General features: G+C 43.7%; 1 protein-coding gene across 2 annotated transcripts; it reads right to left on the minus strand.

Moving 5' to 3' along the window:
- Positions 1 to 5,649: 5,649 nt before the first annotated feature.
- Positions 5,650 to 23,471, minus strand: ARRDC2 (arrestin domain containing 2). 2 transcript variants are annotated; one of them, XM_034437574.3, is made up of 8 exons: positions 22,701 to 23,471; positions 13,021 to 13,087; positions 12,749 to 12,896; positions 11,293 to 11,395; positions 10,226 to 10,482; positions 8,834 to 8,996; positions 7,369 to 7,520; positions 5,650 to 6,935 (listed from the first exon to the last, which is right to left on the minus strand). In XM_034437574.3, exons 1-8 carry the CDS (start codon positions 22,966 to 22,968, stop codon positions 6,879 to 6,881), a joined length of 1,215 nt encoding a protein of 404 aa, XP_034293465.1. In that variant the 5' UTR covers positions 22,969 to 23,471; the 3' UTR covers positions 5,650 to 6,878. The 2 variants fall into 2 exon arrangements, with proteins under 2 accessions (XP_034293465.1, XP_034293464.2); XM_034437573.3 differs by lacking the exon at positions 22,701 to 23,471 and adding an exon at positions 14,311 to 14,745.
- Between the last annotated feature and the right edge of the window lie 1,443 nt (positions 23,472 to 24,914).

The following is a 24,914-nucleotide window of genomic DNA, read 5'->3' on the forward strand; positions in this document are numbered from 1 at the left end:
CCCAGCCCCCCATAGTCAAACACAACTCTGATGCTGACCTCAATGAAACCGAGTTTGACACCCCTGCTCTACGCACAGGCCTTCATCTGATCACAGATCATTCATCTGAAAATGTTAGGTATTGAACTTAGGACGTCTGCAGGCGAAGCCTACAGCCATATTAAGAACAGCTGCTCTTCAAATATTCCTAAATGAAGTACTGGCTTTCCCTTTCTCAAGCTTTTTATTTATTTGCCAAAATATATACGCCCCTTTCTTTTCCAGTTCCAGAAGGTTTACAACGCGTGCAATTAATAAACTCACGAGATCCATTTGTAAAACCAATCATTAATCAGAGCTGCTACAACCGCAAGGAAAGCCATAGCAAATATAAAATGAATCCAAATGCTCTCTTAAAAGAGGACTGCTTTTGTCATCTTCTGAAACATGCCAGGAAACGTTTTTCCAAAGACAATTTAAAAAGTCTCTGGATTCCGGGCCCCTCAATGGAGGGGTGGGTTCTACTTACTTTACTACCAGTTTGCAGCAGGGACGCGCATGCGCGCTCTCTTTGCTCGCTTGCTCGCTCGTTCTTCTGCACATGCGCAGAAGCTTCTGCACATGCGCAGAAGCGTTTTGATGACGTCAGGGTCGGTGGGCGGAGCCTCCCGACAGTTTTACTACCGGTTCTATAGAACCGGTGTGAACCGGGGGCAACCCACCACTGGAGATCTGGTATCTACAATTATATGAAAATAAAGATAGTAAGCAAATTAGGCTTAAAACTACCAGCTACGGAGACTTTGGGAAATTGCAGTAAACCTCAAATCCCTAAATTTCTATCTGCCCAGCCAGCAGCAACTGAAAAAGTTGAGATATTGTGTTGGGTGCTCCATCACTGGACAGCCACCTGTCTGAAATGGTATAGCAGGGGTGTCAAGCTGGCGGCCCGTGGGTTGGAAGTGTCACACGCAGGCCACGCCCACCTGAATGGGGAAAACGTCATAAAATGTCACATGACGGCAACATGACACAGTGAGTTTGACACCCGTGGTATAGGGTCTCCTGCTTGAGCAGAGGGTTGGACTAGAACAGAGGTCACCAACTGGCGGTCCGTGGACCACTGGTGGTTCGCGAGAAAATTATGGTGGTCCGCAGAAAAATTATTTGCGTTTTTTATATTGCACTAAATCAGGGGTCCTCAAACTACGGCCCCTGGGCTGGATACATGCAATGAACACTTGTGTTGCTGCAGAGAGTCTCCCCCTTCGGGGTCTTTTTGTGTGGGTTGGATGGGGGCAGAAATTCCGACTTGGGGTCTGCTTCAGCCTCCTGGTGCAGAGCTTTGGGCAAAAGCTGGAGGGAAGTAATGCTGGTGGCAAGGAGCCGGAGAGCCTTGTTCCAGTGGGACTGCATCATGGCTTGGAAATGGCTGACCATCTCAGCCTGCTGAGCCTCCAGGTGCCGGTACCTGGCCTTGCACTCCTGCAGGTCTTCCCTCTGCTTGGAAAGCCTATGCTCATAGTCCTGAGTGAGGTGCTTCTGCTGAGCCTCCTTCTCGGTCAGATCCAATTTGAACTGAGCTGTTTTGCCAACTCTTTCTCCTGGTGGCTGCTTAGCTCCAACAACTACTTCCTGTTGGGGCCCTAAAGAGCCCAGGCGGGCAGGTGAGGAGTGGCTGGCTGGGTGGGTGAGTAGAGGCTGGCGAGGCATCCCTTGATGCGAGTGACATCAAGTTGGCCATGCCCACCCAGTCACATGATCACCTAGCCACGCCCACCCAGCCAGTCATTAGGCAGATCATATTAGTGGTCTGCAGGATTTAAAATTATGAATTTAGTGGTTCCTGAGGTCCAAAAGGTTGGGGACCCCGACCTCCAAGGTCCCTTCTAACTCTGATCATTACAAGCTGAACACATTTAGTAATGAAATATCAGTGAATTTCAGGGGTTCTCTCTAAATCAGACGCAGAAAGAACAGCCTGGGTTGCATAAAGATCACTAGCAGGATTGCCCAGTGGAGAAGGTCGTATTCACATTCAGAGAAGAAAATAAAATACAAACTAATCAAAGATGGAAGGACATCAGACAGATATGATCATCCCTACATAGCAACGAGTTAGCAAAACAAGTTTTAGTGTGCTAATAAAATCCTGAGAGGCAATTATTTTCCATTTTGGATTGCCTCTGATATTATTCATTTTTATTATTTATTTATTTATTTAGGAGATTTATATTGCCGCCTATTCGCACATGGCGACTCAAGGTGGCTTACAAGAATATAAAAAGATCATATAAAAACAATAAAACTCATAAAAGAGAGAATCATATATAATAAAATAAAATAGCCCCCCACCCCCCACGTTGGCGACAACACATCATACAAGCCTTTTAATGGGCTCCATCCCGCTCTGCAGTCCCCAGGCCCGCTGGCAGAACCAGGTCTTTCAGCACCTTCCGGAAGAGTGTCAGAGTGGGGGCCATTCTAATCTCCCTCAGAGAGAGGGAGCCACCACAGGGTAGACTCTTCTTCTGGGTCCCACCAGGTGTATTTCCCTAGGGGATGGGACCCACATAGGTTCTACTTACCTTTATTACCGGTTCCTAACACGCTTGCGTGCATGTGCTCGCTTCACTCATGCACGCACTTTGCTTCTGCACATGATGACATCCGGGGCAGTGGGCGGGGCCCCTCGCTGGTTTTACTACCAGTTCTTGCGAACTGGTCCGAACCGGGGGCAACCCACCACTGGACCCACCACATTCCCTGCCTACCCTATGGGTCAGGTAGATGTGACTGGCAAGAGACGGTCCCTCAGATAACCTGGTCCCAAGCCATGAAGGGCTTTAAAGGTGACAACCAGCACCTTGAATTGCACCCAGAAGCAAATCGGCAGCCAATGCAGCTCTCGCAGGAGAGGTGATATATGTGCACATTGAGGTCTGCGCAAAACCATGCGGGCTGCTGCATTTTGCACCAACTGGAGGTTACGGATGCTCTTCAAGGGCAGCCCCATGTAGAGCACGTTGCAGTAGTCAAGATTAGTAACTGCTGAATTAACTTTATTTATGAAACTTGCCTGTTGTCTTTTAAAGCCATTTAGGTAGGTGGTAACAGCAAATTTTAACTGATTTTAAACTAATGCTCCACTTGACTTACAGTAAATTAAATCCCAACTTTAGTTACATATTGTAAGTAGAAGGATTTCTTTCCACCTGTCCTGGATCTCTCAAGTGTTTGCTTAGTTAGAGGGTTGTAATTTTAGACTCTGGCTGGAATTTTGTCTTACCTAGATTCCTATCAATAAAGAAAATATTGAGTAAATATTGCCTTTCCTCTCCACCTGTGTTCCTGCCTGGTAATCTACCACTTCTCTGAAATCCCAGATATGTTCCTTGGCTAGGTCCTACCTTGCCTTGTGATCACAAAAATAGCTAACAAAATAGAGAACACAGCCAAGGGAGTATTCTGCCTAGTGGGCCAAAGCTGGATTAAGTGGATGTCACATCCTCAAATGGTATCTTTGCTTTCAGACTTGAAGATACAATTTCCCTGGTACTTTTCCACCTATAACTCTGCAAAGCAGTCTAACTCAGACTTATATTGTTTTTCAAGTAGAAACATCCCCTCCAACATTATTAGAATCCATGTTTGCTATTTTCTAATCCTTGAAACACACAGAAGGTGCATGTTCAACATACTTGGGCCATTCCAACTGACAGCTTGTGAATTTGATGGGGGCGATAGCAGCTGCTGGCTTTCCAAAGCACCAGAAGGCAAGACAAGAAACAACGGATAGAAACTGCTCAAGGGGAGAAGCAATCTAGAACGAAGGAGAAATTTCCTAACCGTGAGAACAATTAACCAGTGGAACAGAAGTTGCCTTCAGAAGTTGTAGGTGCTCCATCACTGGAGGCTTTTAAGAAGAGACTGGACAAGCATTTGTCTGAAATGGTATAGGGCCGTGATGGCGAACCTATGGCATGCGTGCCACAGGTGGCACGGGTAGCCATATCAGTAGGCACCCCAGCTCAGCTCTGGCATGCATGCCAGCTGATTTTCGGGCCTTCTGGGCCCACCAGAAGTAGGGAAACAGGCTGTTTCCTGCCTCCAAAGGGCCTGGGGTGGGTGGGCCCGTTTTTCTTTCTCACCTGGATCCAGATCCATTCTATGCATCTGGGGAGGGCGAAAACAGCCTTCCCCACCCCCTCGGAGATCCTCCAGAGGCCCGAAATGGCCCACATAGAATTATGGGTGTGGGCACACATGCGTGCGAACCTCCCCCACCCCCCCTTCCTGGCACGTGATGACAGAAAGGTTAGCCATCACTGGTATAGGGTTTCCTGCCTAAGCAGGGGGCTGGACTAGAAGACCTCCAAGGACCCTTCCAACTCTTATTCTGTTAAGAGTCACACTAGATTTTGCACAGCTTAATAAATAGAAAGGGGCGTGATTCATTTTTTTGTAGGGGAGATTTCAAGACTTTCAAAAGCTGTAATTGTAAAGCTTATGGTGAAAAGGGAGAATGCCTCTTCTCCAAACTGACCCTGTAGTTTGAGCCTTGTGAGTTTGGGGAGGGGCGGGGGGGCTTTGACAACCATGAATGGAGGTGTCTGATGCAATCATGGGAATGTCCCATTCTCTAAACACACTTTGAATAGCAGCGCGCGAAAGGTGAACAAGTGCAGCAGAAGATTTAAAGTTGCAATCTGGCAGGACAATGTAAGTGATTATGGAGGCGAGACTTCCTGTCCTAGAACTACTGTTCTTTTTATATATATGTTCCCATTTGGAAGCAGGCATGCTCCGGATGTCTGGACGTCTGACCAATCCGCTGAATAGAAGATATTCCCTACCTCAAATGTAAGGCAGAGTAGAGATGGGAGTAACTGGACAGGAACACCGAGGCCTTAATGCTTGAAAAGCTCAAGATGTCAAACTGTAATTCATGTCTGCGTAACCCTTCCCTAAATAGCAAGTGCTTGGTCACAGCCGAGGCCCAGCTGAAGCCTCTGGGACTTCAGGCAGCCCAATTCTCACGCCTGCAATTAGGTGAGAAAGTTGTTCGGTGTTCCCATCCCCACCCTTATTTCTGGAGAGAGAGAGAGAGCGCGCATCAATAGCTCACAACATTGTCCATTTATGGTAGCATTTTGGCTTTGTGATCTCAGTGGTGTTTGCGGGAGGGTATGAGCCACAGATTCCCGACCCCCTGAATTAGACACAGCAGTTCCACTTATTAGATTCAGTTAGCAATCTGAAGCATGTCGTATAAACTCTGGCATTCTACTTGGACATGGGTAAAACCTAAGTGTTAAAGAGCCTTGGTGGCGCAGCAGACTAAAGTGCTGTTAACTAGCACCAGCTGCCTGCAATTACTCCAAGTTCAAATCTCACCAGGCTCAAGGTTGACTCAGCCTTCCATCCTTTCGAGGTAGGTAAAATGAGGACCCGGATTGTGGGGGCAATAAGCTGACTTTATATAAAAAAGATCACCGCTTGGGGGGGGGCAAAAAGCCCTACTAAGCAGGTATATACAAAAGTATGAAGGCTATTGCTTAACGCACTGGAAGCCGCCCTGAGTCTCCAGAGAAGGGCGGCATATAAATCGAACCAATAAATAAATAAATAAGACGGTTTGAATGAAAAAAGGAAAGAAAATTCCAGTGATTAAAAAGTTTGATTAATTTAATTGCAAACCTCGTACAAAACTAGGAATTCTGAGAAACACACATTGCTTTCAAATAGTTAAAGGCAGCCACGTTTATAAAATGCAAACCTAGAAATAGGTTTATGTCCGTATCAAACCAGAGTATACAGTAACAGAAAGGAGGTACAAAAACAAGGCCACCAGCCCCACATGGGGCAGAAGCAGGATGTTTACATGCTTAGAAGCATTTGGAATGCATTTGAGGGAGGGGGGGGATTCACTTCCCACCCCACCCCTCGTGGGAGTCTAATTAAGACCCATCTTGAAATGGGGGAAAGCATCCTCCCAATAACTTTTCATACAATCCATTTCTATTCTCCATTTCTGTTGAATTCATACAGCCAACAAAATCCAAAGATATTTTTTTTTCTAAATTCTGTAACTCAAAGGGTTAGTTTTGAGAATTTAGACGCACTATAAATGAAATTGCAAAATCAACCACCTGTTACAACCACATCAATCCTATTCCCTGATAGTACAATTGCAATTCTGTTGCATTTAATCAAAAACAAACCACTCCCTGATGTAAGGGAGAAAAAAATATGTGCACCCCTTCTGTCCTTATCAACAATTTTTAGACTGGAGACTCTTATCCACTCAACCCCTGACCATTCCCATAAGCGTCTGCTTAATGGATGAAATTAAAAGGGAAACCCAGTTGGGTAATCCAAAAAAAAAACGTCAGACGTGTTAACAGTGACATAGACAGTGTCATAAGGCAGGACTTCTTTTAGCCAACTTCCGTCTGAAAGTCATTTATGGAATTCTAGGCAATGGAACAGAAGCATCTTCTCAGATTCTCAGGGTGAATGGGTTCCTTCGGCAGCTTCAGTCTACACAGAGTAAAAACCCCCTCTGTAGGTGTAGGAAGGACATCGTGAAATGCACCCAAGGAAAGCACAGTAGATCGGTCTAGAGTTCAAAATGCTTTTGTGCTGATCCTGAACAGTCACCACTTTATGCGCTGAGGAAGAGCTCTCGTCTCGCTCTTCATCCCGAATGCCGATCTAGCTCGCTCTGTTTCAGAGAGAGTCCAATGAAGGCATTTTGTGTAGAGCACCGACTAAGAATGGGCACCCACATTTGCTCTTGGGGCAATCTTCTTCTTCACCCCACCATTGAGCTTCCACTCGCGGTAATCTCTCTTATTAAAGGATTTCCTTTGATCTCAAGTCAGGCAGTGCTTCCTTCAGCAAGTCATGCAACGTGGACGGATGCTGTTGTCAGAGGGAGGATTGGGGTCCACCTAGATTTCAAGGAGAGCAAGAGAAAGAGAAAATGTTACGAATAGCTCCCCCGGGAAAACTGATTTGATAAAACACATTTACTAGCAAGATCCTGATAGCGTCTAGTATAGGGGTCGGCAACCCGCGGCTCTGGAGCTGCATGTGGCTCTTTCATCCCTCTGCTGCGGCTCCTGTCACCGTTGGCTCCACAATTGATAGGGCTTTCAGTTAGGACAGGTAGAGGAAAAAGGACACTGCGCTAGGAGGAGACTCTATGGTGGGGGAACCAGACTTCCGGTTGGCTCCAGAATTGAATGGGGGGCTTCTGGTTAGGACCTTTGTGGCTCTTTGAGTGTTTAAGGTTGCCGACCCCTGGGTTAGTATAAGAAGGGCAACAAAAAGAAGAACTTTGCCAGCAAAGCAATAAGTTGTGCATCACTCTCCCGTGCTCACCTCAGAGTAGAGAGGAGGTGGTCGGAAACGAAATTCTTGGATGTAGGCAAAGAAAGGTCCTTCAAGTAAGGCAGGACACTCATCCTGAGAAGGCGGGGACAAGTTCTCAATGGTTTCTTCACCAGACACTACAGTAGAGTACTCTGGAGGAGCTAAGGAGAAACACAGTAGATTAACTTGAGTGCCTTTTACACATGATTTCTAGACTTAAATCTAAATGATGCTACCAGCAGGGCCTCATTTGTTTTTACATAAATTATCCCAAATACTATCTAAGGACAAAGTTTGTCATAGCCTAGCAGAGTACGTGAACCTAAACTAAGAATCTTAACTCCAACTAGATTCATGCAAATGAAATTGTATTGCTTTTAACCATTCCAAGAAAGATGGTATCTGGTCAGGTCTTAAAATTGCAGAAGGTTGCAACTTGCTACACTGAGAAAGCTTCAATGTCATAAATGCACAATATAGCCATGGACCTCAGGAATTCATCCACCTGCCTTTAACTCCCCCCCCCCATTACAAACTTTAATATTTTAGAACAAGCAAAATACAGTCCAGTAACTCCATCCCAAAGAAGGCTTCTGTTTTTTTAAAAAGGTAAAAGTGAAGGTTCCCCTTGCACATATGTGCTAGTCGTTCCTGACTCTAGGGGGCGCTGCTCATCTCCGTTTCAAAGCCGAAGAGCCAGCGCTGTCCAAAGACGTCTCTGTGGTCATGTGTCCAGCATGGCTAAACGCCAAAGGCGCACGGAATGCTGTTACCTTCCCACCAAAGGTGGTCCCTATTTTTCTACTTGCATTTTTATGTGCTTTTGAATTGCTAGGTTGGCAGAAGCTGGGAGAAGTAATGGGAGCTCACCCCATTATGCTGCACTAGGGATTCAAACTGCTGAACTGCCAACCTTTCGATCGACATGCTCAGCGTCTTAGCCATTGAGCCACCGTCTCTCTCTCTCTCTCCCTTCCTTCCTTCCTTCCTTCCTTCCTTCCTTCCTTCCTTCCTTCCTTCTTTCTTTCTTTCTTTCTTTCTTTCTTCTTTTTTTTACAAAAGCACAATTTTTGGAATTGTACTTGATGCAGGCCTTCTCAGTAGAGATGCTGCAAATTCAGGACCACCAACTAAAGAACCATTTTCTTTGCCTAGTTTCAATCACTCAGACCCAAAGATGCTTTTTCTAACACGCAACTGAACTGTGTTTTGTTTTTTTTCCCTTTGAAAAAGTTTCGTTTCTCATGCAAGAAACTTCTTCAGTTCTAGCTGAATTAGAACTGAAGAAGCTTCTCTGATGAGAAGTAAAACATTTTCAAAGGAAAAAAAAACAAGAAAGTTCAGTTGCCTTTTGGAAAAAGCATCTTTGGCACAACCATGACCTGGAATCTGGATGACTGAGAATCTCCATAGACTTTCAATCCCTAAATCTCCCAGTTTGTTTCACTCTTCACTTCAACCTTAAGCTGCTCACCCTCAGGCCGTTCAGAGATCCCCAACTGTAGCCAATCCATATTGAGGCTGTACTGGCTGCTGATGCTGGACGTGCGGCTGCCAAATGGATGCAAAGGAATTGTGCCTATCACTAGTGGCAACTCCAGGAGCAGCTTGGAAGTCCCTGGGATGTCAACACAGACCTGCCAATAAAAAAGCCCACCATTAGCTTTTAGGAAAAAGAGAGAGAGAAAAAAAGATACTCTATCTCATCCATCATTTCCAGATTGCCCTACATATAGCAAGCCCAGGTTTCTTTGTTCTACATCTCAAAAGCTAAGACCGCATTTCATTTTGCATTCTTTGCATAAGTGAAGACATTCAACATTTTTTCTAGTTCTGGGCGCTTTACCTTAAATAGGGCTCAAATTGCAACAGGGGAAAAGGGCAGTGAGAAAGATTGGGGAGGCAGGGGGGGGAAACCAAATCCTATGAGTCTGAGAGAGGATGTTTAGCTTCTATTTTTCCAAAGTGGGACAATGCACACATAAGCATATTTGCATCCAGTAAAAGTCAATTGACAGTGGGACTGGTAAAGACTGGAGTATTCTCCCCAGGGAAGCTCTTTTTATCGCCCTAAAAGGAGTCTAGACTAGGGGTGTCCAATCTTGACCACTTTAAGACATATTTATTTATTTTATTTTATTTTATTCAATTTGTATACCGCCCTACTCCCAAAGGACTCAGGGCGGTGAACAGCCATAGAATAAAACATATGAATACAAAATTTAAAATAGATTAAAACGAATAGACTTCAACTCCCAGAATTCCCCAGACAGCCATGCTGCAAGTCTTAAAGTGGCCAAAATCGGACTTTAAAGTCTTAAAGTGGCCAAGATTGGACTCCCCTGGTCTGAGATAGGAGAAATCTCATTTGGATATGTGCCTTCAAGTCAGTTTGACTTCTGGAGATTACATAGACAAGTCCATGCAGTTTTCTTGGCCACCCTTTTTGGGAAATGGTTTGCCTTTGTCTTTTTTCCTGAGCTGAGAAACAAAGGTTGGCCCAAAGTCAGCTGGCTCTGTGCCTAAGGCAGGATTAGATCTCATAGTCTCCTGGTTTCAAGACATCTTTAGGTGGAAAAAAGAATATTTCACCAAACTGATTTCAACCATTCTATTTTTGTTAATTTCACTGATTCTATCCAGCTTGTGAATTATCAACTTTGGCTGCTGTTTAAGTACCGGATTAAAACGGATGTTTTGAAATCGTTCATTTATACGAATAGCCTGAGCTCTTTTAAGAAGAGGAAGGATAAATGGATGAGGAAAGAAAAATGAGATTTTTCTGGGATGCAGTGTGTTAACCCACCAGACAACCCCAAATCTCTAAACTCTCTTATGTTTACATGGATGCCCTTTTTCACCTCACCTTCAGTGCATATTCAACATGGATGATGCGACACTGCAGGATGGAGGGCCCAACCGGTGGGATCTTGAGCGCACGGCCATGCCACACCTCTCTCGTCCCTGCTATAATAGAGTCTCCTGCAATGCTTGCCACCACACATTTCTTCTGTTTTTTAGTGCCTCGGGCAATGAATGTCTGTGTCTGGATGATGGCAGCCTTTGGTACGATAGAACGGTTGGTGCAGTTGTCAATTTCAGCAAAGATGGGGATGACCTCACCTGCAAAGGGAATGGAAGAGAGGCGGGTATTAGAAAGGAATCTGCTACAGTTACTCGTCTGCTCTTTTAAACTTTTTCTCTAACCTTTTGCTGGTCTTTGAAATTTTTGTAAGGGCACACAAATATTTGATGGCAACAGTACTGCTTCTCCCTACCCCTCTCCCCAAGAATTTTGATGATTCTGGTTCTTCATGAGGGAACTTTGAGAACATCTTAGCTAATGCTATGTTCGTGATTTATATAGTTATCAAATTTATATACTTCCCATCTCACCTAAGTGACTTTGGGTGGTTTACAAATGAAAAAAAAAGAAAGAAAGAGACCCAGTTTGGTTCAGTGGTTAGGGCACAGGCTAGAAGCTGGGAAACCATGAATTTAAGTCCCATTTTAGCCATGATAGCCAGCTGGGTGACACTGTGCCAGTCACTCTCTCTCAGCCCTTGTGAGGAAAATTAAGAGGAGGAAGGTATATTGAGTTATTTGTAAAAATAATAAAAGCTGGATATAAATAAATAAATAAATAACCCATACAACCATGTACAAGATGATTGTACATAGATTTGGAGGGGGGGGAGTTAAAAACAGGACTAGATTTTTAAAAAGTGGCGGGAGTACCATCAAGCCACTAACCACTCAGGGTTGCACGTCACTCTCAAATCCCCCTGCCAGTTTTGGAATTTGAGTGACTGCAGTTGTATAAAAATGAGCCATTCACCAAAATTCTGAATGTTGGGCACATCTGGGGTAAAGATGAAAAGAGGAACGATCCCATATTGCAGCCCCCTCCTAAACAATTGCCTAAAAGATTACCTGGTGTGTAGCCTTTCCGATCAATTTTGGCTGAGACCGAAACCTGGCCACGGTTACAGTACCACGCTCGCGCCAGCTTTTCTTTGGCACCAGCCTGGGGAGTCTGTTGGGAAAAGCGAAAAGAAGAGAAACACATTAGCAGCAGGAAAAGAAGAATCTGAAGTTGCTTTTCTTTTTCCATATTAAAAAATGTTTCAATGAGGAAGAGGATAAACTTGGAGAAAGGTTCACAGACAATAGCAGATTCCTTCCAACAAAGCACTTGGAGGATGAAGAGGGTTTTTTTTAGATTTTCTTTGGGTGCTGGATTCTTTGGGTCTTGTTTCTAGATCTTCAGAAGTATAAAAATAAATGAACCACGGTGTCACAAATGATTAGAGTTTGCTTGTCCTTCAGCACAAATTAGACAAGCTTATGATTGGGTTACCTAGGAACTACCAACTTTGGTATTAGGAGTTACAAACCATGGTGATGAAATAAGCAGCTCAGACATACTTGACAAATGTGTTAAGGCTGCAAATTCTGGACAGCGCAAAGTTAGGGAAGGCGGGATTATGATATTCGATAAAAGCATGGCAATAAGCTTCGCCATCCTATGACAGAAATCTTTAAAAGACTTCAGCTCATTCATATTGTCACCGTTCATCCTCAACATCTCACCAGGATATTGGAGAGAATCACAAGAGGCAAACATGATGGATATGGTTTTGATAAACGAGAGACCTCAATTAAGTAGCATGTATTTAATGCTACTGAATTAAATACTACACTTTCTGGTGTTAAATTTATATTTTAACACCAGAACACCCGGGTTCGAATCCTAGAAAGGTATGTCTAGCTGACGAGAACTAAATAGCTTGAAATAGGTCTATATTAGTCTCCCTTTATTTCTTTGTCGGTAAATATTAATTTAGCACAAACATTGTTTGTCATGAAAGTGATTGCCTGCAAAGGTTCCTGGACTGGGTCTGAAAGGCAAAAGCGGAAGCAGTATGCTCCATCCCATATTTGGGTAAACCAGGTTGCCCTGATAAAAAACACTTATACTTTCTGGTGTTTAAGTAATACATTATAGACAATTATAACCTAATACTTTGGACACAAGAATAGAATAAGCTGGCAATAAACTGTATAAGGCCATTAAGCCACTATAGTTCTTAAGGAGAGTCTAAGATTGTTCTTGATTGGTCTGTGAGACTAGATAAGACTTAATTAAGTATCTCCAAAGAATTCTATGGCTGCACCAAGACAGGAAAACTTTAATAACAGCCTGGAAAAAGGCAGCTGCAAACCACTGCTGTATGCATGACAAAACTATATGGGACTACCTGCAATCCAACTACCTCCTAACTAATATAGTCTTTTATCAATTGTAAATTGCTAGTGTGATCCAGGTTAGCTTTCTGGGAATAATCTGGAATGACTGTCTTTCCTTTGACATCCCATCTCAGCTTACCAGTAAGGTTGGGGTGTTGATATCAATGGGTTCAATGACTGTGAACTCCTTCTTGGCTCGTTTGACGGAAGACCAAGGCCGGTGTAATTTGGCCTTCACCCAGTAGCGGACACTGCCATGCTTGCCTTCAAAGGAGGTGGCCAAGGTCCTGTTTCGGGAAAAAGAAATATTGCGACTAAGAACAAGGCCGGTGTCAACCGCTCCAGCTAGAAAAAGCCTAAAATAGTCACTGTTATGAACCCACAATATATCTGAAAAAGATAAGGACTTACCCTGGGAGCTGGAAAGTGAAGGGAAATTCATGCCTTCCTGCCTGAAGGACCGTGACATCTCCATTGTCTGTTAAGGAACAGAAGAAAGAACAAAAGCTCTTTTTAATTTTTTAATTTTTTGCATAAAGTTGTGCCAAGCTTTTATGCAGTAGCAAACCAACAGAACTTAGGTGAAATTAAACACACATGCACATCCAAGAGATAGTAACCTGGAGATAGGTAACCAAGAATCAGGTTCAACTACATTAACCACAAAGGTGTTTTTAAAAAAGGAAAAACAAAGCCTCAAGTCATCCAAGAGATTACAGAACAGGGCTGTCTATACATTTTTTCCCCACCATAACCTTATCTTTCTGCTTTCGACATCAATACACCCAAGGGAAATATCTTGATATACCTGTCAATGGAACAGGTCGAAGCTACACCGAATTCCTGCTGGCTTACAAGAGGCATTTGGGAAACTCGCGCTTGGCTTGCCTAATAAAACTACCAGACTTCAAAGCAAGTTGCTAAACTCAAGAGAAGCAGTGCATAACGTCTCAGGCCTTTCTCTTTCCTTCGTCCACCCCCCCAAACGTTATATAATGCGCGGCTTCCGAGAAGAGAACTGGCTGGTCCCAAATTTGCCAGTTGCATCCACCTCCCGTCTGGCACGGAGGCTCGGGCAACCGGCCCCGCCGGAGGAATTCTGCAAGAGGGCAGCTGCACAAAGATCGGAGCAGCCTTAACCCAAGAGGGGGGGAAAATAAAATAAAATAAAATAAAATCCAGCTCTCTCGGGCAAACTCGCCTTCCCCATCAGACCGAGCCCGTCTGCGCCACGAGCAGCAGCGAAGCCAGCCAAGTCTTAGCGCGGCGCCCTTGCCCGGTTCTTTCTTTCTCGCAAGAAGCCAGAAGCTGGGTAGGCGTGATGCGCAGCTCCGGCGCTTCCCCGAGAGAGAGAGAGAGATTTATTTTATTTTATTTATTTTATTGCAATTTATATGCTGCCCTTCTCCCGAAGGACTCAGGGCGGCTTACAAGATAAAAATTGAACAATATGGATGAAGATGGATGAAGGAGCCCGGGGAGGCTGGGATCGGGGTCCGTTCCGCCCCAGCAGAGTAACAAAGTTGGAAGGGACCTTGGAGGTCATCTAGTCCAACCCCCGTGCTCAAGCAGGAGACCTGCACTTGGGATTCGAACCGTCGGACTGCCCACTTTTCTGATCGACAAGCTGAGTGTTTTAGCCACCTAGCCAGGTAAAAACCCACCCAGCCACCCGAGTCCGGGATGCTCCGTCGTCTCTACCTGGCGGGGCGAGGAGGGTCTCCCGGTGGTTGAGGAAGTCCACCTGGTCGCCGTAGCTCTGCGTATAGGCTGTGCTGGAGCCGGCGCTGCGGGACTCGGTCCAGTGGACCTTGGCGCAGCCTTCGGCGTGGATGTGGAGGGCGCCCAAGCGCGCTTCGCCGGACAGCTCCAGCACGACGCGACCGGTCACGCTCTCGCCCGAGCTGAAGACCGGCGGAGAGGCCAACTCCGGGCAGTCCAGCACGATGGAGAAGCGCTTCAGCCGATCGAAGAGCATGGCCGAGAGGAGGAGGAAGAGGAAAAAAATAATAATAACCCTCGACGGGAAAACTCGACGTGCGATCAAGCGGGGCGCAAGTGGCGCTTTTGGCTCTTTCTCCGCGCGCGGCCCCTTTAAATGCTTCAGCCGCCTGCCCGGGGCCCCCTCCGCAGCCCGAAAGCCACGCCCCCGGCAGCCGAGCGGCCAATCCGAGGGTGAGGGTTAAAAAAAAAAAAAAAAAAAAGGTTGGGCCTCGGGAAGGCGGGGCGAGAGGAAGCCCTTGGAAAAACAAGTCAACAAAACAGGCGCTCCTCAGGCTTTGAAAAGTTGGCTGGCGGGGCTGCTTGCTTGCTGCTCGCTTGCCTGTTTGACCCCCGCCCCCTCCCCTCGCTTTGCTCTCGAGTTTGCAAACGGGGGTTGGCTGGTGGTTGGTGGGAGAAGTTTCCAGAGAGATAAACTTTCCTCCACTGGGCAAAGTTAGCTTGGTAAACCGGGGCCAGATATATATATATATATATATTTAAATAATAAAATAGAATAAAATGCCTTGCGATTTAGGAAACTCAAGGAGAATTGAAATAGGTCCATGTCAGAAAAACAACACTGTAGGTCAGAGGTCTTCAAACTTGGCAGCTCAGAGGTCTTCAAACTTGGCAGCTTTAAGACTTGTGGGCTTCAACTCCCAGAATTCTCCAGCCAGCAAAGCTGGCTGGAGAATTCTGGGAGTTGAAGCCCACAAGTCTTAAAGCTGCCAAGTTTAAAGACCTCTGCTGTAAGGTTGTTTGTTGTGATGACTTTTCCGCCTTTCTCCCGCCTCACACAATGCATCCTATCCTAGGATCTGGAAAGAAGGTGTCCTTCAATTAAATAGAAATAAAAATTCTAGTCAGATCTGGTCTGGAGAATGTCCACCTTAATTATAGAAAGATGCGGAGAAAAACAGGGTGCGGGCATTTAAGGGGAATATCAGCCGGGAGAGAAAAAAAAAAAAAACAGCACCCAAATCCAGGAGCATCCAGGAAGTTTTTTTTTTCCTCTCCCTCCCTGTTTTTCTCTGCATCTTTCTATAATTAAGGTGGACATTCCCCAGACCAGATCTGACTAGAATTTCTATTTCAGTCAACCGAAAGTGCAACTGTATTGCCCTATCTTGCCCTGAGGCTAAACCAATATGCATTCCTTTGTGGGATACTTCGTTTTCTTGCCAGGAGAATTTACTTCGGAAATTCCCCTCTCCTCTACCTGCTTTTCCATTCCAGAACTGACTTAATCTAGTTCCCGACAAATGTCACTTCTGTCATTCTCTGGTAAAGACCTTAGTTGACTGGGGAAGAATTGGACTCTGATCCCTGTAGAAAAAGGCTGGATGCACCTTTTTTCCATCACTGATTTTTGCAGCCTTCCTTCCATCCAAGCTCCCAGGTGCAGCCAGGAGTTTTCCAGCATTAGTTTGGGAAGTCCAAGGTCTTGGGAGTGGGGGGAATAGAAAGGCTGCCTGATCCAAGGAAGGACATTTTATTTTCTTGCAAGATCCAGTATCAACCCTAGCTCTGAATCTGGGACAAGAGGGTGTCTTTTCACCCACACACAAGTATAGATTTCAGTTAAACATCATCATTATTTTTTGGAAATTTGGCACTATTGTTCCTATACAATTCTTCCCGCCAAAAGATCAAATGCAGAATGGTACAATCTCAATCTCTCTCTTCAAAGTTTTGGCAGGCTCACCTGGGCTATGGAGAAACCTGTAACTTAAAAGCAGTGTGTAGAATTGTAATAGAGAGGGGTGGCAAGAATACTAGAGATTTCCTCCTGATTAGCTCCTAGGTCTAAGAAGAACTCAAAAATTGCCAGTGGAGGATTACAAGGAAAAAGGGAAGGTAACATTCTGAGAGCATCTTCTATCCCAGGGCTCTGCAACCTTAAACACTCAAAGAGCCATATGGACCACATAGTTTCCCACAGAAAAGAAAACACCGGGAGCCACAAAACCTGGGTGGGCGTGGTCAACTCGACATCACTCACTTCTACCAGTCATATGACACCCCCCCCAGCCACGCCTATCCAGCCGGTCATTAGGGCAGAGAACCAGCTGTTAAAAAACACCGGGAATCACAAAACCCTTTTGACATTTCTCTCTCCCTCCCCCCTCCCCCCTCTCTCCCCCCCCCTCTCTCTGTATCTCTCTGTCTCTGCCCCGGACACTTCTCCATCACCTGCCATCGCCCTTACATTCTCAGGCTAGGTGAGAAGTGACTGGGAGGGGAGGGTGGGGGCTGGGCCAGCCAGTGGTGGGATCACCTGACGGAGCCACAGCAGAGGGCCCAAAGAGCTGCATGCGGCTCCAGAGCCGCAGGTTGCTGACACCTGTTCTATCTCCTTGAGTGGATATAAGAAGACTAAGAGTTATTAGGGTCAAATATGTGCTTTAACTCAGAGAATTATTATAAAAAATGTACAATGGAAACCAGAGGCTTTACATCTGAGGGAGAAATAGTTGAAGAAAAAATATGGGACTGTTTATATATATGAAAATTGCCATGAGACTTTTGTATTCCCAGAGATGGAAAGATTCCCACAATGGAAAAATAGATGAAGTTAAAAGAACTGGCTCAGATGGCAAAATTGACTACTTTGATTAAAGAAAACACCTTCTGTGACTTTATTTCTAGCCGGAAACCATGTCAGACTTTTTGATAGAGACCAAAAGAAATAGAGCATTAATTTTGCCATTTGACAATTAGAAATGTTTATGATTATAGAAATACTGGGTATTTATTATTGAATTTTAGATCAAAAAGTTAATATTTTTTATATTTGTGTCAAAGAAAGTTGGAAGTTACTCTTGCTTTATTTCTTTTCATTTTTCTTTGTTCCTTCCCTTCCCTTATTATTTCCTTCTTAATAATTTTTGTCTGTTTTTCATATCTTATAGAACTTTAATAATAAAAAAGGGAAGGCAACAATCTTCTCATCTTGGACATCTGGTATTCAGAAGTAAACAACCTAAGGACACGGAGGTTCCTGAATACCAGGAAAAATTACAAGCGTTCTGGCAAAGCAGTCACTTGATGAGCATAAAAACACCCATATTTTGCTCATAAGACATGGTCATGCCAGAGAAAAAGAAATTTCTTCCAACATTTGGCGTACACTGCCCTCATATGGGGACCAGGGGGAATAACAAGTGCATTTTGCATGAGGTAATTTTTATTGTTTGGTTATATTTAATGGCCCAGAAATAAATAGTCCTAAGTAACCAAAACAATTCTGGGAATGGATTAATGATGCTGTAATCTCTTATGCTTTTATGGACTGTCATACATTGCACTTTTCTTCAATAAAGATGCAACATTGGTAGATCATCCAGCCACTCATTTCATGTGTAATAAACAGAATCTCACAATGCAGGAATCCTATAAAATAGATCCTATAAAATAGATCCTTAAATGGATCCAAGTTGAGCACAAATTCCAAAGAACAAGGACCCCTGTTAGTATGTAGTATAATAACTTTCTTCTCTCCCACTCTTAAATATTTAGACATACTTCCTTATGGTACCTTAAAGGTTAACAGCCAATCAAAGGCTGTTTAATGAGAATTTTTTACCAGATTAAAACTACAGAGTTCCTTTAATTTCCCCTTTGATGCTGAAAAAAACAAGGTTCGCTACCACTCTAGAATTTAATATTTGAAAGGAGTATCCTCTAATTTATTTTATAAACGTAGAAATGTAGTACATCCTATAAATGTATTGGATTAAAGCTATATTTCCAGCCAGTTTACGTTGGGATAGAAATTCAGTCCTGTTGCACATCACTTAATGGGAATGAGCCAATTCTTTGGGAATAAGGGCTGGTTGTAAATCTGCTCTTGGCACGTAATGAATCGTGTGGGATTCCAGTTGAATTTTTAAAAGTTGTTTGCTTTTTGTTAAACCACAAAAGGGTTTTGTTATTACAAAAATATAATAAATGCTAAAAAGAATATGCTAGCCTCTTTGTTAAGACCAAGTAAAAGAGTGAAAAATAAAAAAGAGTGATCTTTCAAGCCCTTCAAAGCTCCTCTGGAGATGATGATAATGGCATCCATTAAGGGATATCCTGAAGCTGCAGTAATTCTTGTTCTGGAATCACTAGTAGACTAGCATCTCCTAATTAGAAATCAGAATCTGTTGGACACCTCTAGTAATGGAGTTGTGGATGTTTCATCACTGGAGGTTTTCAAAATAGACTGGACAACTATTTGACTGAGATGGTATAAGGTCTTCTGCCTTGAGCAGAGGGTTGGACTAGAAGATCTCAGAGGTCCCTTCCCGCCCTATGATTCTATGTTCTACCCTCTCTGCCCACCTGAAATTTTACAATGGTTTTATAAATTAAAACAAATGAATAGAAGGTTAATATTCTGCCAGGTGAACCACTAATCTTTACCATTGTGTTTTTTTTCAGTAATATCCTTGGATTCCATGCAATATCAGCTTGTACAAAACAGAGTATATTAAGATTAGTTAGCTTCATGGCAAATGAAGGCTTTGTGACTGTTTTTGCATGTATTGTGGCAGCCATTTTGTGAATAAGGTAATCTCCCACAACAGCCATGTTAGGAATATTTTTAATATTCTAAATCGGCCCAAAAGGATTGCCTGGTCCCATTGGTGAAATCCAAATTTTTTTACTATGGGTTCTGTGGGCTTGGCTTGGTGGGCCTGGCAAAGGAAGGCTACTGCAAAATCCCCATTCCCACCCCACTCCAGGGGAAGGATACTGCAAAATCTCCATTCCCATCCCACTCCAGGGGAAGGATACTGCAAAATCTCCATTCCCACCCCACTCTGGGGCCAGCCAGAGGTGATATTTGCCGGTTCTCTGAACTACTCAAAATTTCCGCTACCGGTTCTCCAGAACCTGTCAGAACCTGCTGGATTTCACCCCTGCCTGGTCCTGAGTGGATTAGATGGACTACTTGGTTGAATTAGTAATACACAAGAAGTCATAGTGACTGAGCCATTGATCTGTATGCAAAAATTTAGGCCTAGTTCTCCCTATCTGACCTCCATCTAAAGGATTTTAGGCAGCGAAACTAGATTAGGCATGTTTCTACATGAGTTGCATTGCCAATATATAAAGTAGGCAGATCAATCAGCTGTTTTGATAGAAAAGAAGGTTACCTATCATGAGCCCCTGGGTGCTCCTGCCTTGCTGACTCATAAACTGAGGCAAGATCTGAATTGCCTAAGGAGGGGTGTTGTTTACCAAGCTAGTTAATTGCTCCTAGTCAAATCTCAGAAAAAGCGTTTTATGTTTACACATCCTTGTGCAAATAGCTCCAGGCTTGGTATCCTGGGTCCCAGGAAGATTTCTGAAAATGATAACTAAAGAAAATAAGAAATGCACCAGGAGATTCTGCAAACACTATGCCGGAGTGCTGAATTAGTATGTTCTCTCCCTGGCTTCATGCTCTTGCTAAAATTCTTTTCCAAAATTGTGGGATATTTGAATGCAGCAATTTCAAGAGTGCTTGTTCGGCCACTCTAGTACTGTTAGGTTCCTTCTCTAATTGTCCCCAATTTTGCATCTGCTATGGAGGGCAAAAACTACAGACAGAATCTTTTCTCTGATGGGACATGAGTTTTGGAGCAGATCTTTACACTGGGAGGTTCTTATGTTAATAGTGTTTAAATGTTAAAGTGAAGAATTGTTTTTTTTTTCCACCTTTCTTGCAGAATGTGATTTAAATTTGATTGATTTGAATGTACATTGTTTTGTAATCGCCTAATTTCATTTTTAAGACTCAATCATGTTGTACTTTGTGATACAAATTTATGAATAATAAGTATAAACGTAAATATATACCCTGTAGTTTACAATGATTGGGGAGTTATTTCGTTGATTGTTCACTGTTTTGCAAACCAGTTGTATACTGATTATAAACAGATAAGGTGTGGCCTTTCTCCACCAAAACAGAACTTGCATTCATTTTGCATTTTATCTATTATGCTTTGTGTACAAAACCTGGAGCAATCAATCCTTGTGTAAATTCCCTTGCATATTTAGAGTGCTTATGGTCCTTTTGTTCTTAAGCACCCTAAGAAGAAAACAGGAGTCCAGATCAAGTCCATCTAGACCAGCAAGATGTCTTCAGGAAGTCTACAAACAGAAAACGAAAGGCAATTGCCATTTTTGGCTGTTGTTATTCAATTGAATGTATTTCATCTCAGCTCCCTTCTGAACATGGAAGTTCTATTTATTTACCAAAGCAAAGAATGCAACAGAGAAACCCAGCAAAGGAGAATTCATTTAATTTTAAGTGTTTCAACCTGCTAGAGGCTTATTAGAAGCCTTTGAAAAAAGTCGCCTTTATGGTTATCCTAACAAGTGCCATGTGGCATATTCCCTCTGAAAATAGAGATGTACAGTTGCCATTTTCTGCTGCTTATAGTGTCACTGTCTAGAACAGTGTTTCTCAACCTAGGCTGCATGAAAATGTATGGATGTCAACTCCCAGAATTCCCTAGCCAGCCATGCACTGGCCTAGAGCCTGGGACTGTGTAAAAAGGACATTTTTTTTTTTTGCCTCAAGAGAACCCAGAACTCTGGAACTATCCATGTCATATTTTTCATTGTTTTGCATTTTTCTTTGACTTTCTCATAGAAATGGAGAGAAATACAGAATCCTTTCTCATCCGAATTTAAACAGAAACAAGGCTGGGAAAGTTAAAGGTCTGCTACTTTTTCAAACAAAATAAAGCCTTTTCACTTCCCCTTCCCCTTGCATTTCTCTTATTTTTTTTCTTTTTCTTCCACTTTTCTTGGCTCTGATGGGTGAAAAATCTTGCAAAGCCTTTTTATGTTTTCACCAGTTGCTTCAGTCCATGGGTGGGACCCAAAGACACAAATATTTTAAATGAAATGTGAAGAACGGTGATTCCTTTGATATTCAACTACCATTAAAGCATAGAATATAGCTATTTAGTCTGTAGCTATTTTGACTACTTTGGGAGCAAAGAACAATGCATGTTTCAGTATTCATCAGCAAAAATGACAAACCAGTTGCGCCAAGGCACTTTCCAGCATGCACATGGGTGTTTCAAAGCCCTGTTGCGCTTCCAGCATATTAGCGAACCCAGCTGTCTACAAATTCTCTGCTTGTTTGTAGTCCTCATTAAATACGAAGAATTGCTGCCACTCCTGTATAGCAGCCTGTTGGCATCAAGGCAAGAAGTAATTAATTCTCCCAATGGAATTCTTGCCTCTGCACTGCTTTTGGCCAGAAACCCACCCTTCCTTCCTTCCTTCCTTCCTTCCTTCCTTCCTTCCTTCCTTCCTTCCTTCCTTCTTTCCTCCCTCCCTTCCTTCCTCCCTCCCTTCTGCCACCCATCCTCCCTCCTTTCCTTCCTATTTCTACATTCTACTTTTCCAGCCCAAACCTAAAGTAGTTAAGGAAAAACAACAATGTCAACGCAACAAGATCAAAACAACCCACACGAGGCGCAAACAAATCACACTGAAAAACTGACAAGATCTGCCTGCACTACCTTTCACAATAACCTTTCAGGCATTTAAATGTCAGCTCTTCTCAAGCCCATACAGTATCTTGGAAACCTGGTTTCTGTGTTTAGCTGACATTTGACAAATGATTTCCTGAAAGGCACCAGTTATGAAGCAACATATCTTTTCCCTTGCAAAGTGCTTAACATGCATAACCATAAACAAAAGGAAGTGCAAACTTGGACAATAATGGGACCCTCTTCACCCAGTGGTTTTTTGTTTTTTTGGCCAAAACCCTGAGAACAGAAACCTTTCCAGTTTTGGGAATACTATAATAAGTCTTGACACACATTTTATGTTTAAAAGGCAGGGTTGTTTCTTTGGGGTGGGTCAGACAGGGAAATGGTTAAATTGCTGTTAATTATTAAGTTCGGGTTTTAGTTAGCAGAATAGTCACCTGCTTAGATAAGGGGTGCTTTGGGGCACATTCCATGTCTTGGACCCACTCCCCAAATGGTGGGAGTGGACCAAAGAGACAAGATCATGAAGCTGCAAAGACAATCCTGTATTTCTACCTTGCCCAGGCAAGCCAGAAAGTCAACACCGGGAGGAAAACAGGGGGGGAAAATAGACCCTCTCACCTCTAATCAGGTGCTGCCGTCTTCGCAGGTAGGTCTCGTAGGCAGTGTAGTCGCTATAGACCGTGTTCATGCCAAAACTCTTGCTCTCCAGCCAGTGGGTAGCAGCCAAGCCTCGCGCACAGACCGCCAAAGCTCTCACTTTTAGTCCTTTGGCCACATCCAACACCACTCGGCCGGAAAGCAGCTCTCCTCCCCGGTAAGCGACTCCAGGACCGCGTCCTGCGTCCAGCTCCAGCATAAAAGTGCGGATCCTGCTGAAATGCTGCATTTCGGGCTGCAGGGGACCTCCAAGCAAGCCGCTGGAGAGCGAGACAGGTTGGAGGCTGCTTCTGAAGCAGGAGCGCGATGTTGGCAGGGTGTCTTTTTTTTTCTTTTCTTTTTGGTGCAACTGCTCTTCAGCACGTAGCCCTGAGCTGTGTGCTCCACAGCACAAGTGATGTGTATCAGATCAGGCCTTCCGATGTGCAGGTGTGGTGCAGAATCCACGGGTCTGGCGATGCTCCTTATCTCAGTCGAAGGGCCCGGGGTTTGGAGAGGGAAGACCTGAGCTTTGCCTACAACCGCTATCTGCAATCACACAAGGGGGACTGGCTGGCTGATTCTCTTTCCTGTTGACTTTATTAGGTGCATCGCCTTGCCTTAACTGTACAACTGACAGCAACAGGCGAGGAGCGTCACCAGCTGAGACACCTCCCACTCCTGCTCCCCCCACCCCCCCCACCCCCACTTCTTTCTTTCAGGGAGTGTCTCCAAAGTGCAGCGTGCAAAGACGTCGCTCAGCCCTAGGCGCGGAGATAACAATAAACGCAGGATGGAGGTGGAGAAGTTCAAGCCAGTCATTTCCCTGCTGCGCATTTTTTGACACTTGCATATTTGCATTTAACCCTTCGCGATAGGGATAGCAGCCGCTTTTTAATTTGGTTTTTGGATGAGCAGAAGAATGATTTCGAATGGGCAAATGCTCACGTTCTGCATGGTTGTTGGTTACCAATTAATAACTATTTCCAGGGTTAATTCTATTTTGTTATAATGTTAAAAACTGGTATTGTATATGAAATGCTCCTAATTATATATTTCTCTGTGTGTGTGTGTGTGTGTGTGTGTATACACGTCCACACTTGACAGTCACATTTGCCTAATTTACCTAATAGTTTTAAGTTGTTTTGGGTGTTTAATTATTGATCATTGGGTTTTATTTGGAAAAGTAGAGCAGAAAAATATTAATTGAACATGGAAGGATATACCTACTTATACACATAGTGTGTTCATGAGCATTCATTTGTATTTCCTTATGTGTGTATTTGTGTGCATTTTTCTATTTGGAAGATTGCAGATTTATCTATTCGGAAGATTCATATATCACCACAAAGTATATATGCATGTTTGTATATATTTATTTAAAACATAAGGATCCAACCTTTTGGTTTGCCTGGGCCACACTGAGTGGAGAGGAATTGGCATGGGCCACATATAGAATATAGTTAATGTATATAAATCACATAATATAATTAAAAGATTGTAATCTGGTGAGGCTGGCAGTTGTTCAGGGCCACATGCAGCCTATGGGTTCGAGATGCCTGTGTTGGAAGAAACATCCTTCTAGGTTCTGCTCCAAGTGGGGAAAACAGATACTGGAAGCATGGAGACTGCTTGGAAAGATGGTTTAATGGTAGACAGGATCACATGGCTTGAGTTCCTGAACAGAAAAAGGGGGGAGATACAGTAAATCCTCGGGTTTTTATGCTCTCTCTGGCTCTGCATTTCTTGGGGCCCCGAAAGAGTATCCTGATTGGTTGTCAGACTCCCAGGGGGTGGGGGCCTTGCTGGCTGATGGTCACATGTGCTTCCCAGGTCACATGTGGTGAGTTTCTGCTGCTATTGTGTAGAGAGCTAATCCTATCTTTGGCAATTCCTACTATGGCTCTGCCTGAAGGAGGTAGATCTTTGTTATGTAGAATAGACTGGCCCAAGCCTTAATGGCCCATTGACAAAGGGTGGGGGGCAGGAAGGTGGGAGCTGCTTTGTCTGTAAAATATGCTTCTCATATTTCTCATCCAGGGAAATATAATATTCTGCCTTTTTCATATTTCCTAAAATATTTCACTCTTCCAGGAAAGGGGTGGGTGCTAACTTCCTACACCTGATTTAAAAAATTTATATGGCTGCCTCAACAAAAAAGTAAGAACATAATTACCAACTATTGTAAGTATTACG

The sequence above is a fragment of the Pantherophis guttatus genome, chromosome 1, assembly GCF_059756535.1.
Source record: "Pantherophis guttatus breed Tessera chromosome 1, ASM5975653v1, whole genome shotgun sequence".
In the NCBI taxonomy this organism is placed as follows: domain Eukaryota; kingdom Metazoa; phylum Chordata; class Lepidosauria; order Squamata; family Colubridae; genus Pantherophis; species Pantherophis guttatus.

What these genes read in the sequence shown, in the direction of transcription:
- ARRDC2 (XM_034437573.3), bottom strand. Translation starts at nt 14,587, where the DNA reads ATGCTCTTCGATCGGCTGAAGCGCTTCTCCATCGTGCTGGACTGCCCG. An exon ending in GACCCTCCTCGCCCCGCCAG is followed by an intron (nt 13,088 to 14,310) that starts GTAGAGACGACG and finishes GTTCCTTAACAG; the next exon opens with ACAATGGAGATGTCACGGTC. An exon ending in TTCACTTTCCAGCTCCCAGG is followed by an intron (nt 12,897 to 13,020) that starts GTAAGTCCTTAT and finishes TTCCCGAAACAG; the next exon opens with GACCTTGGCCACCTCCTTTG.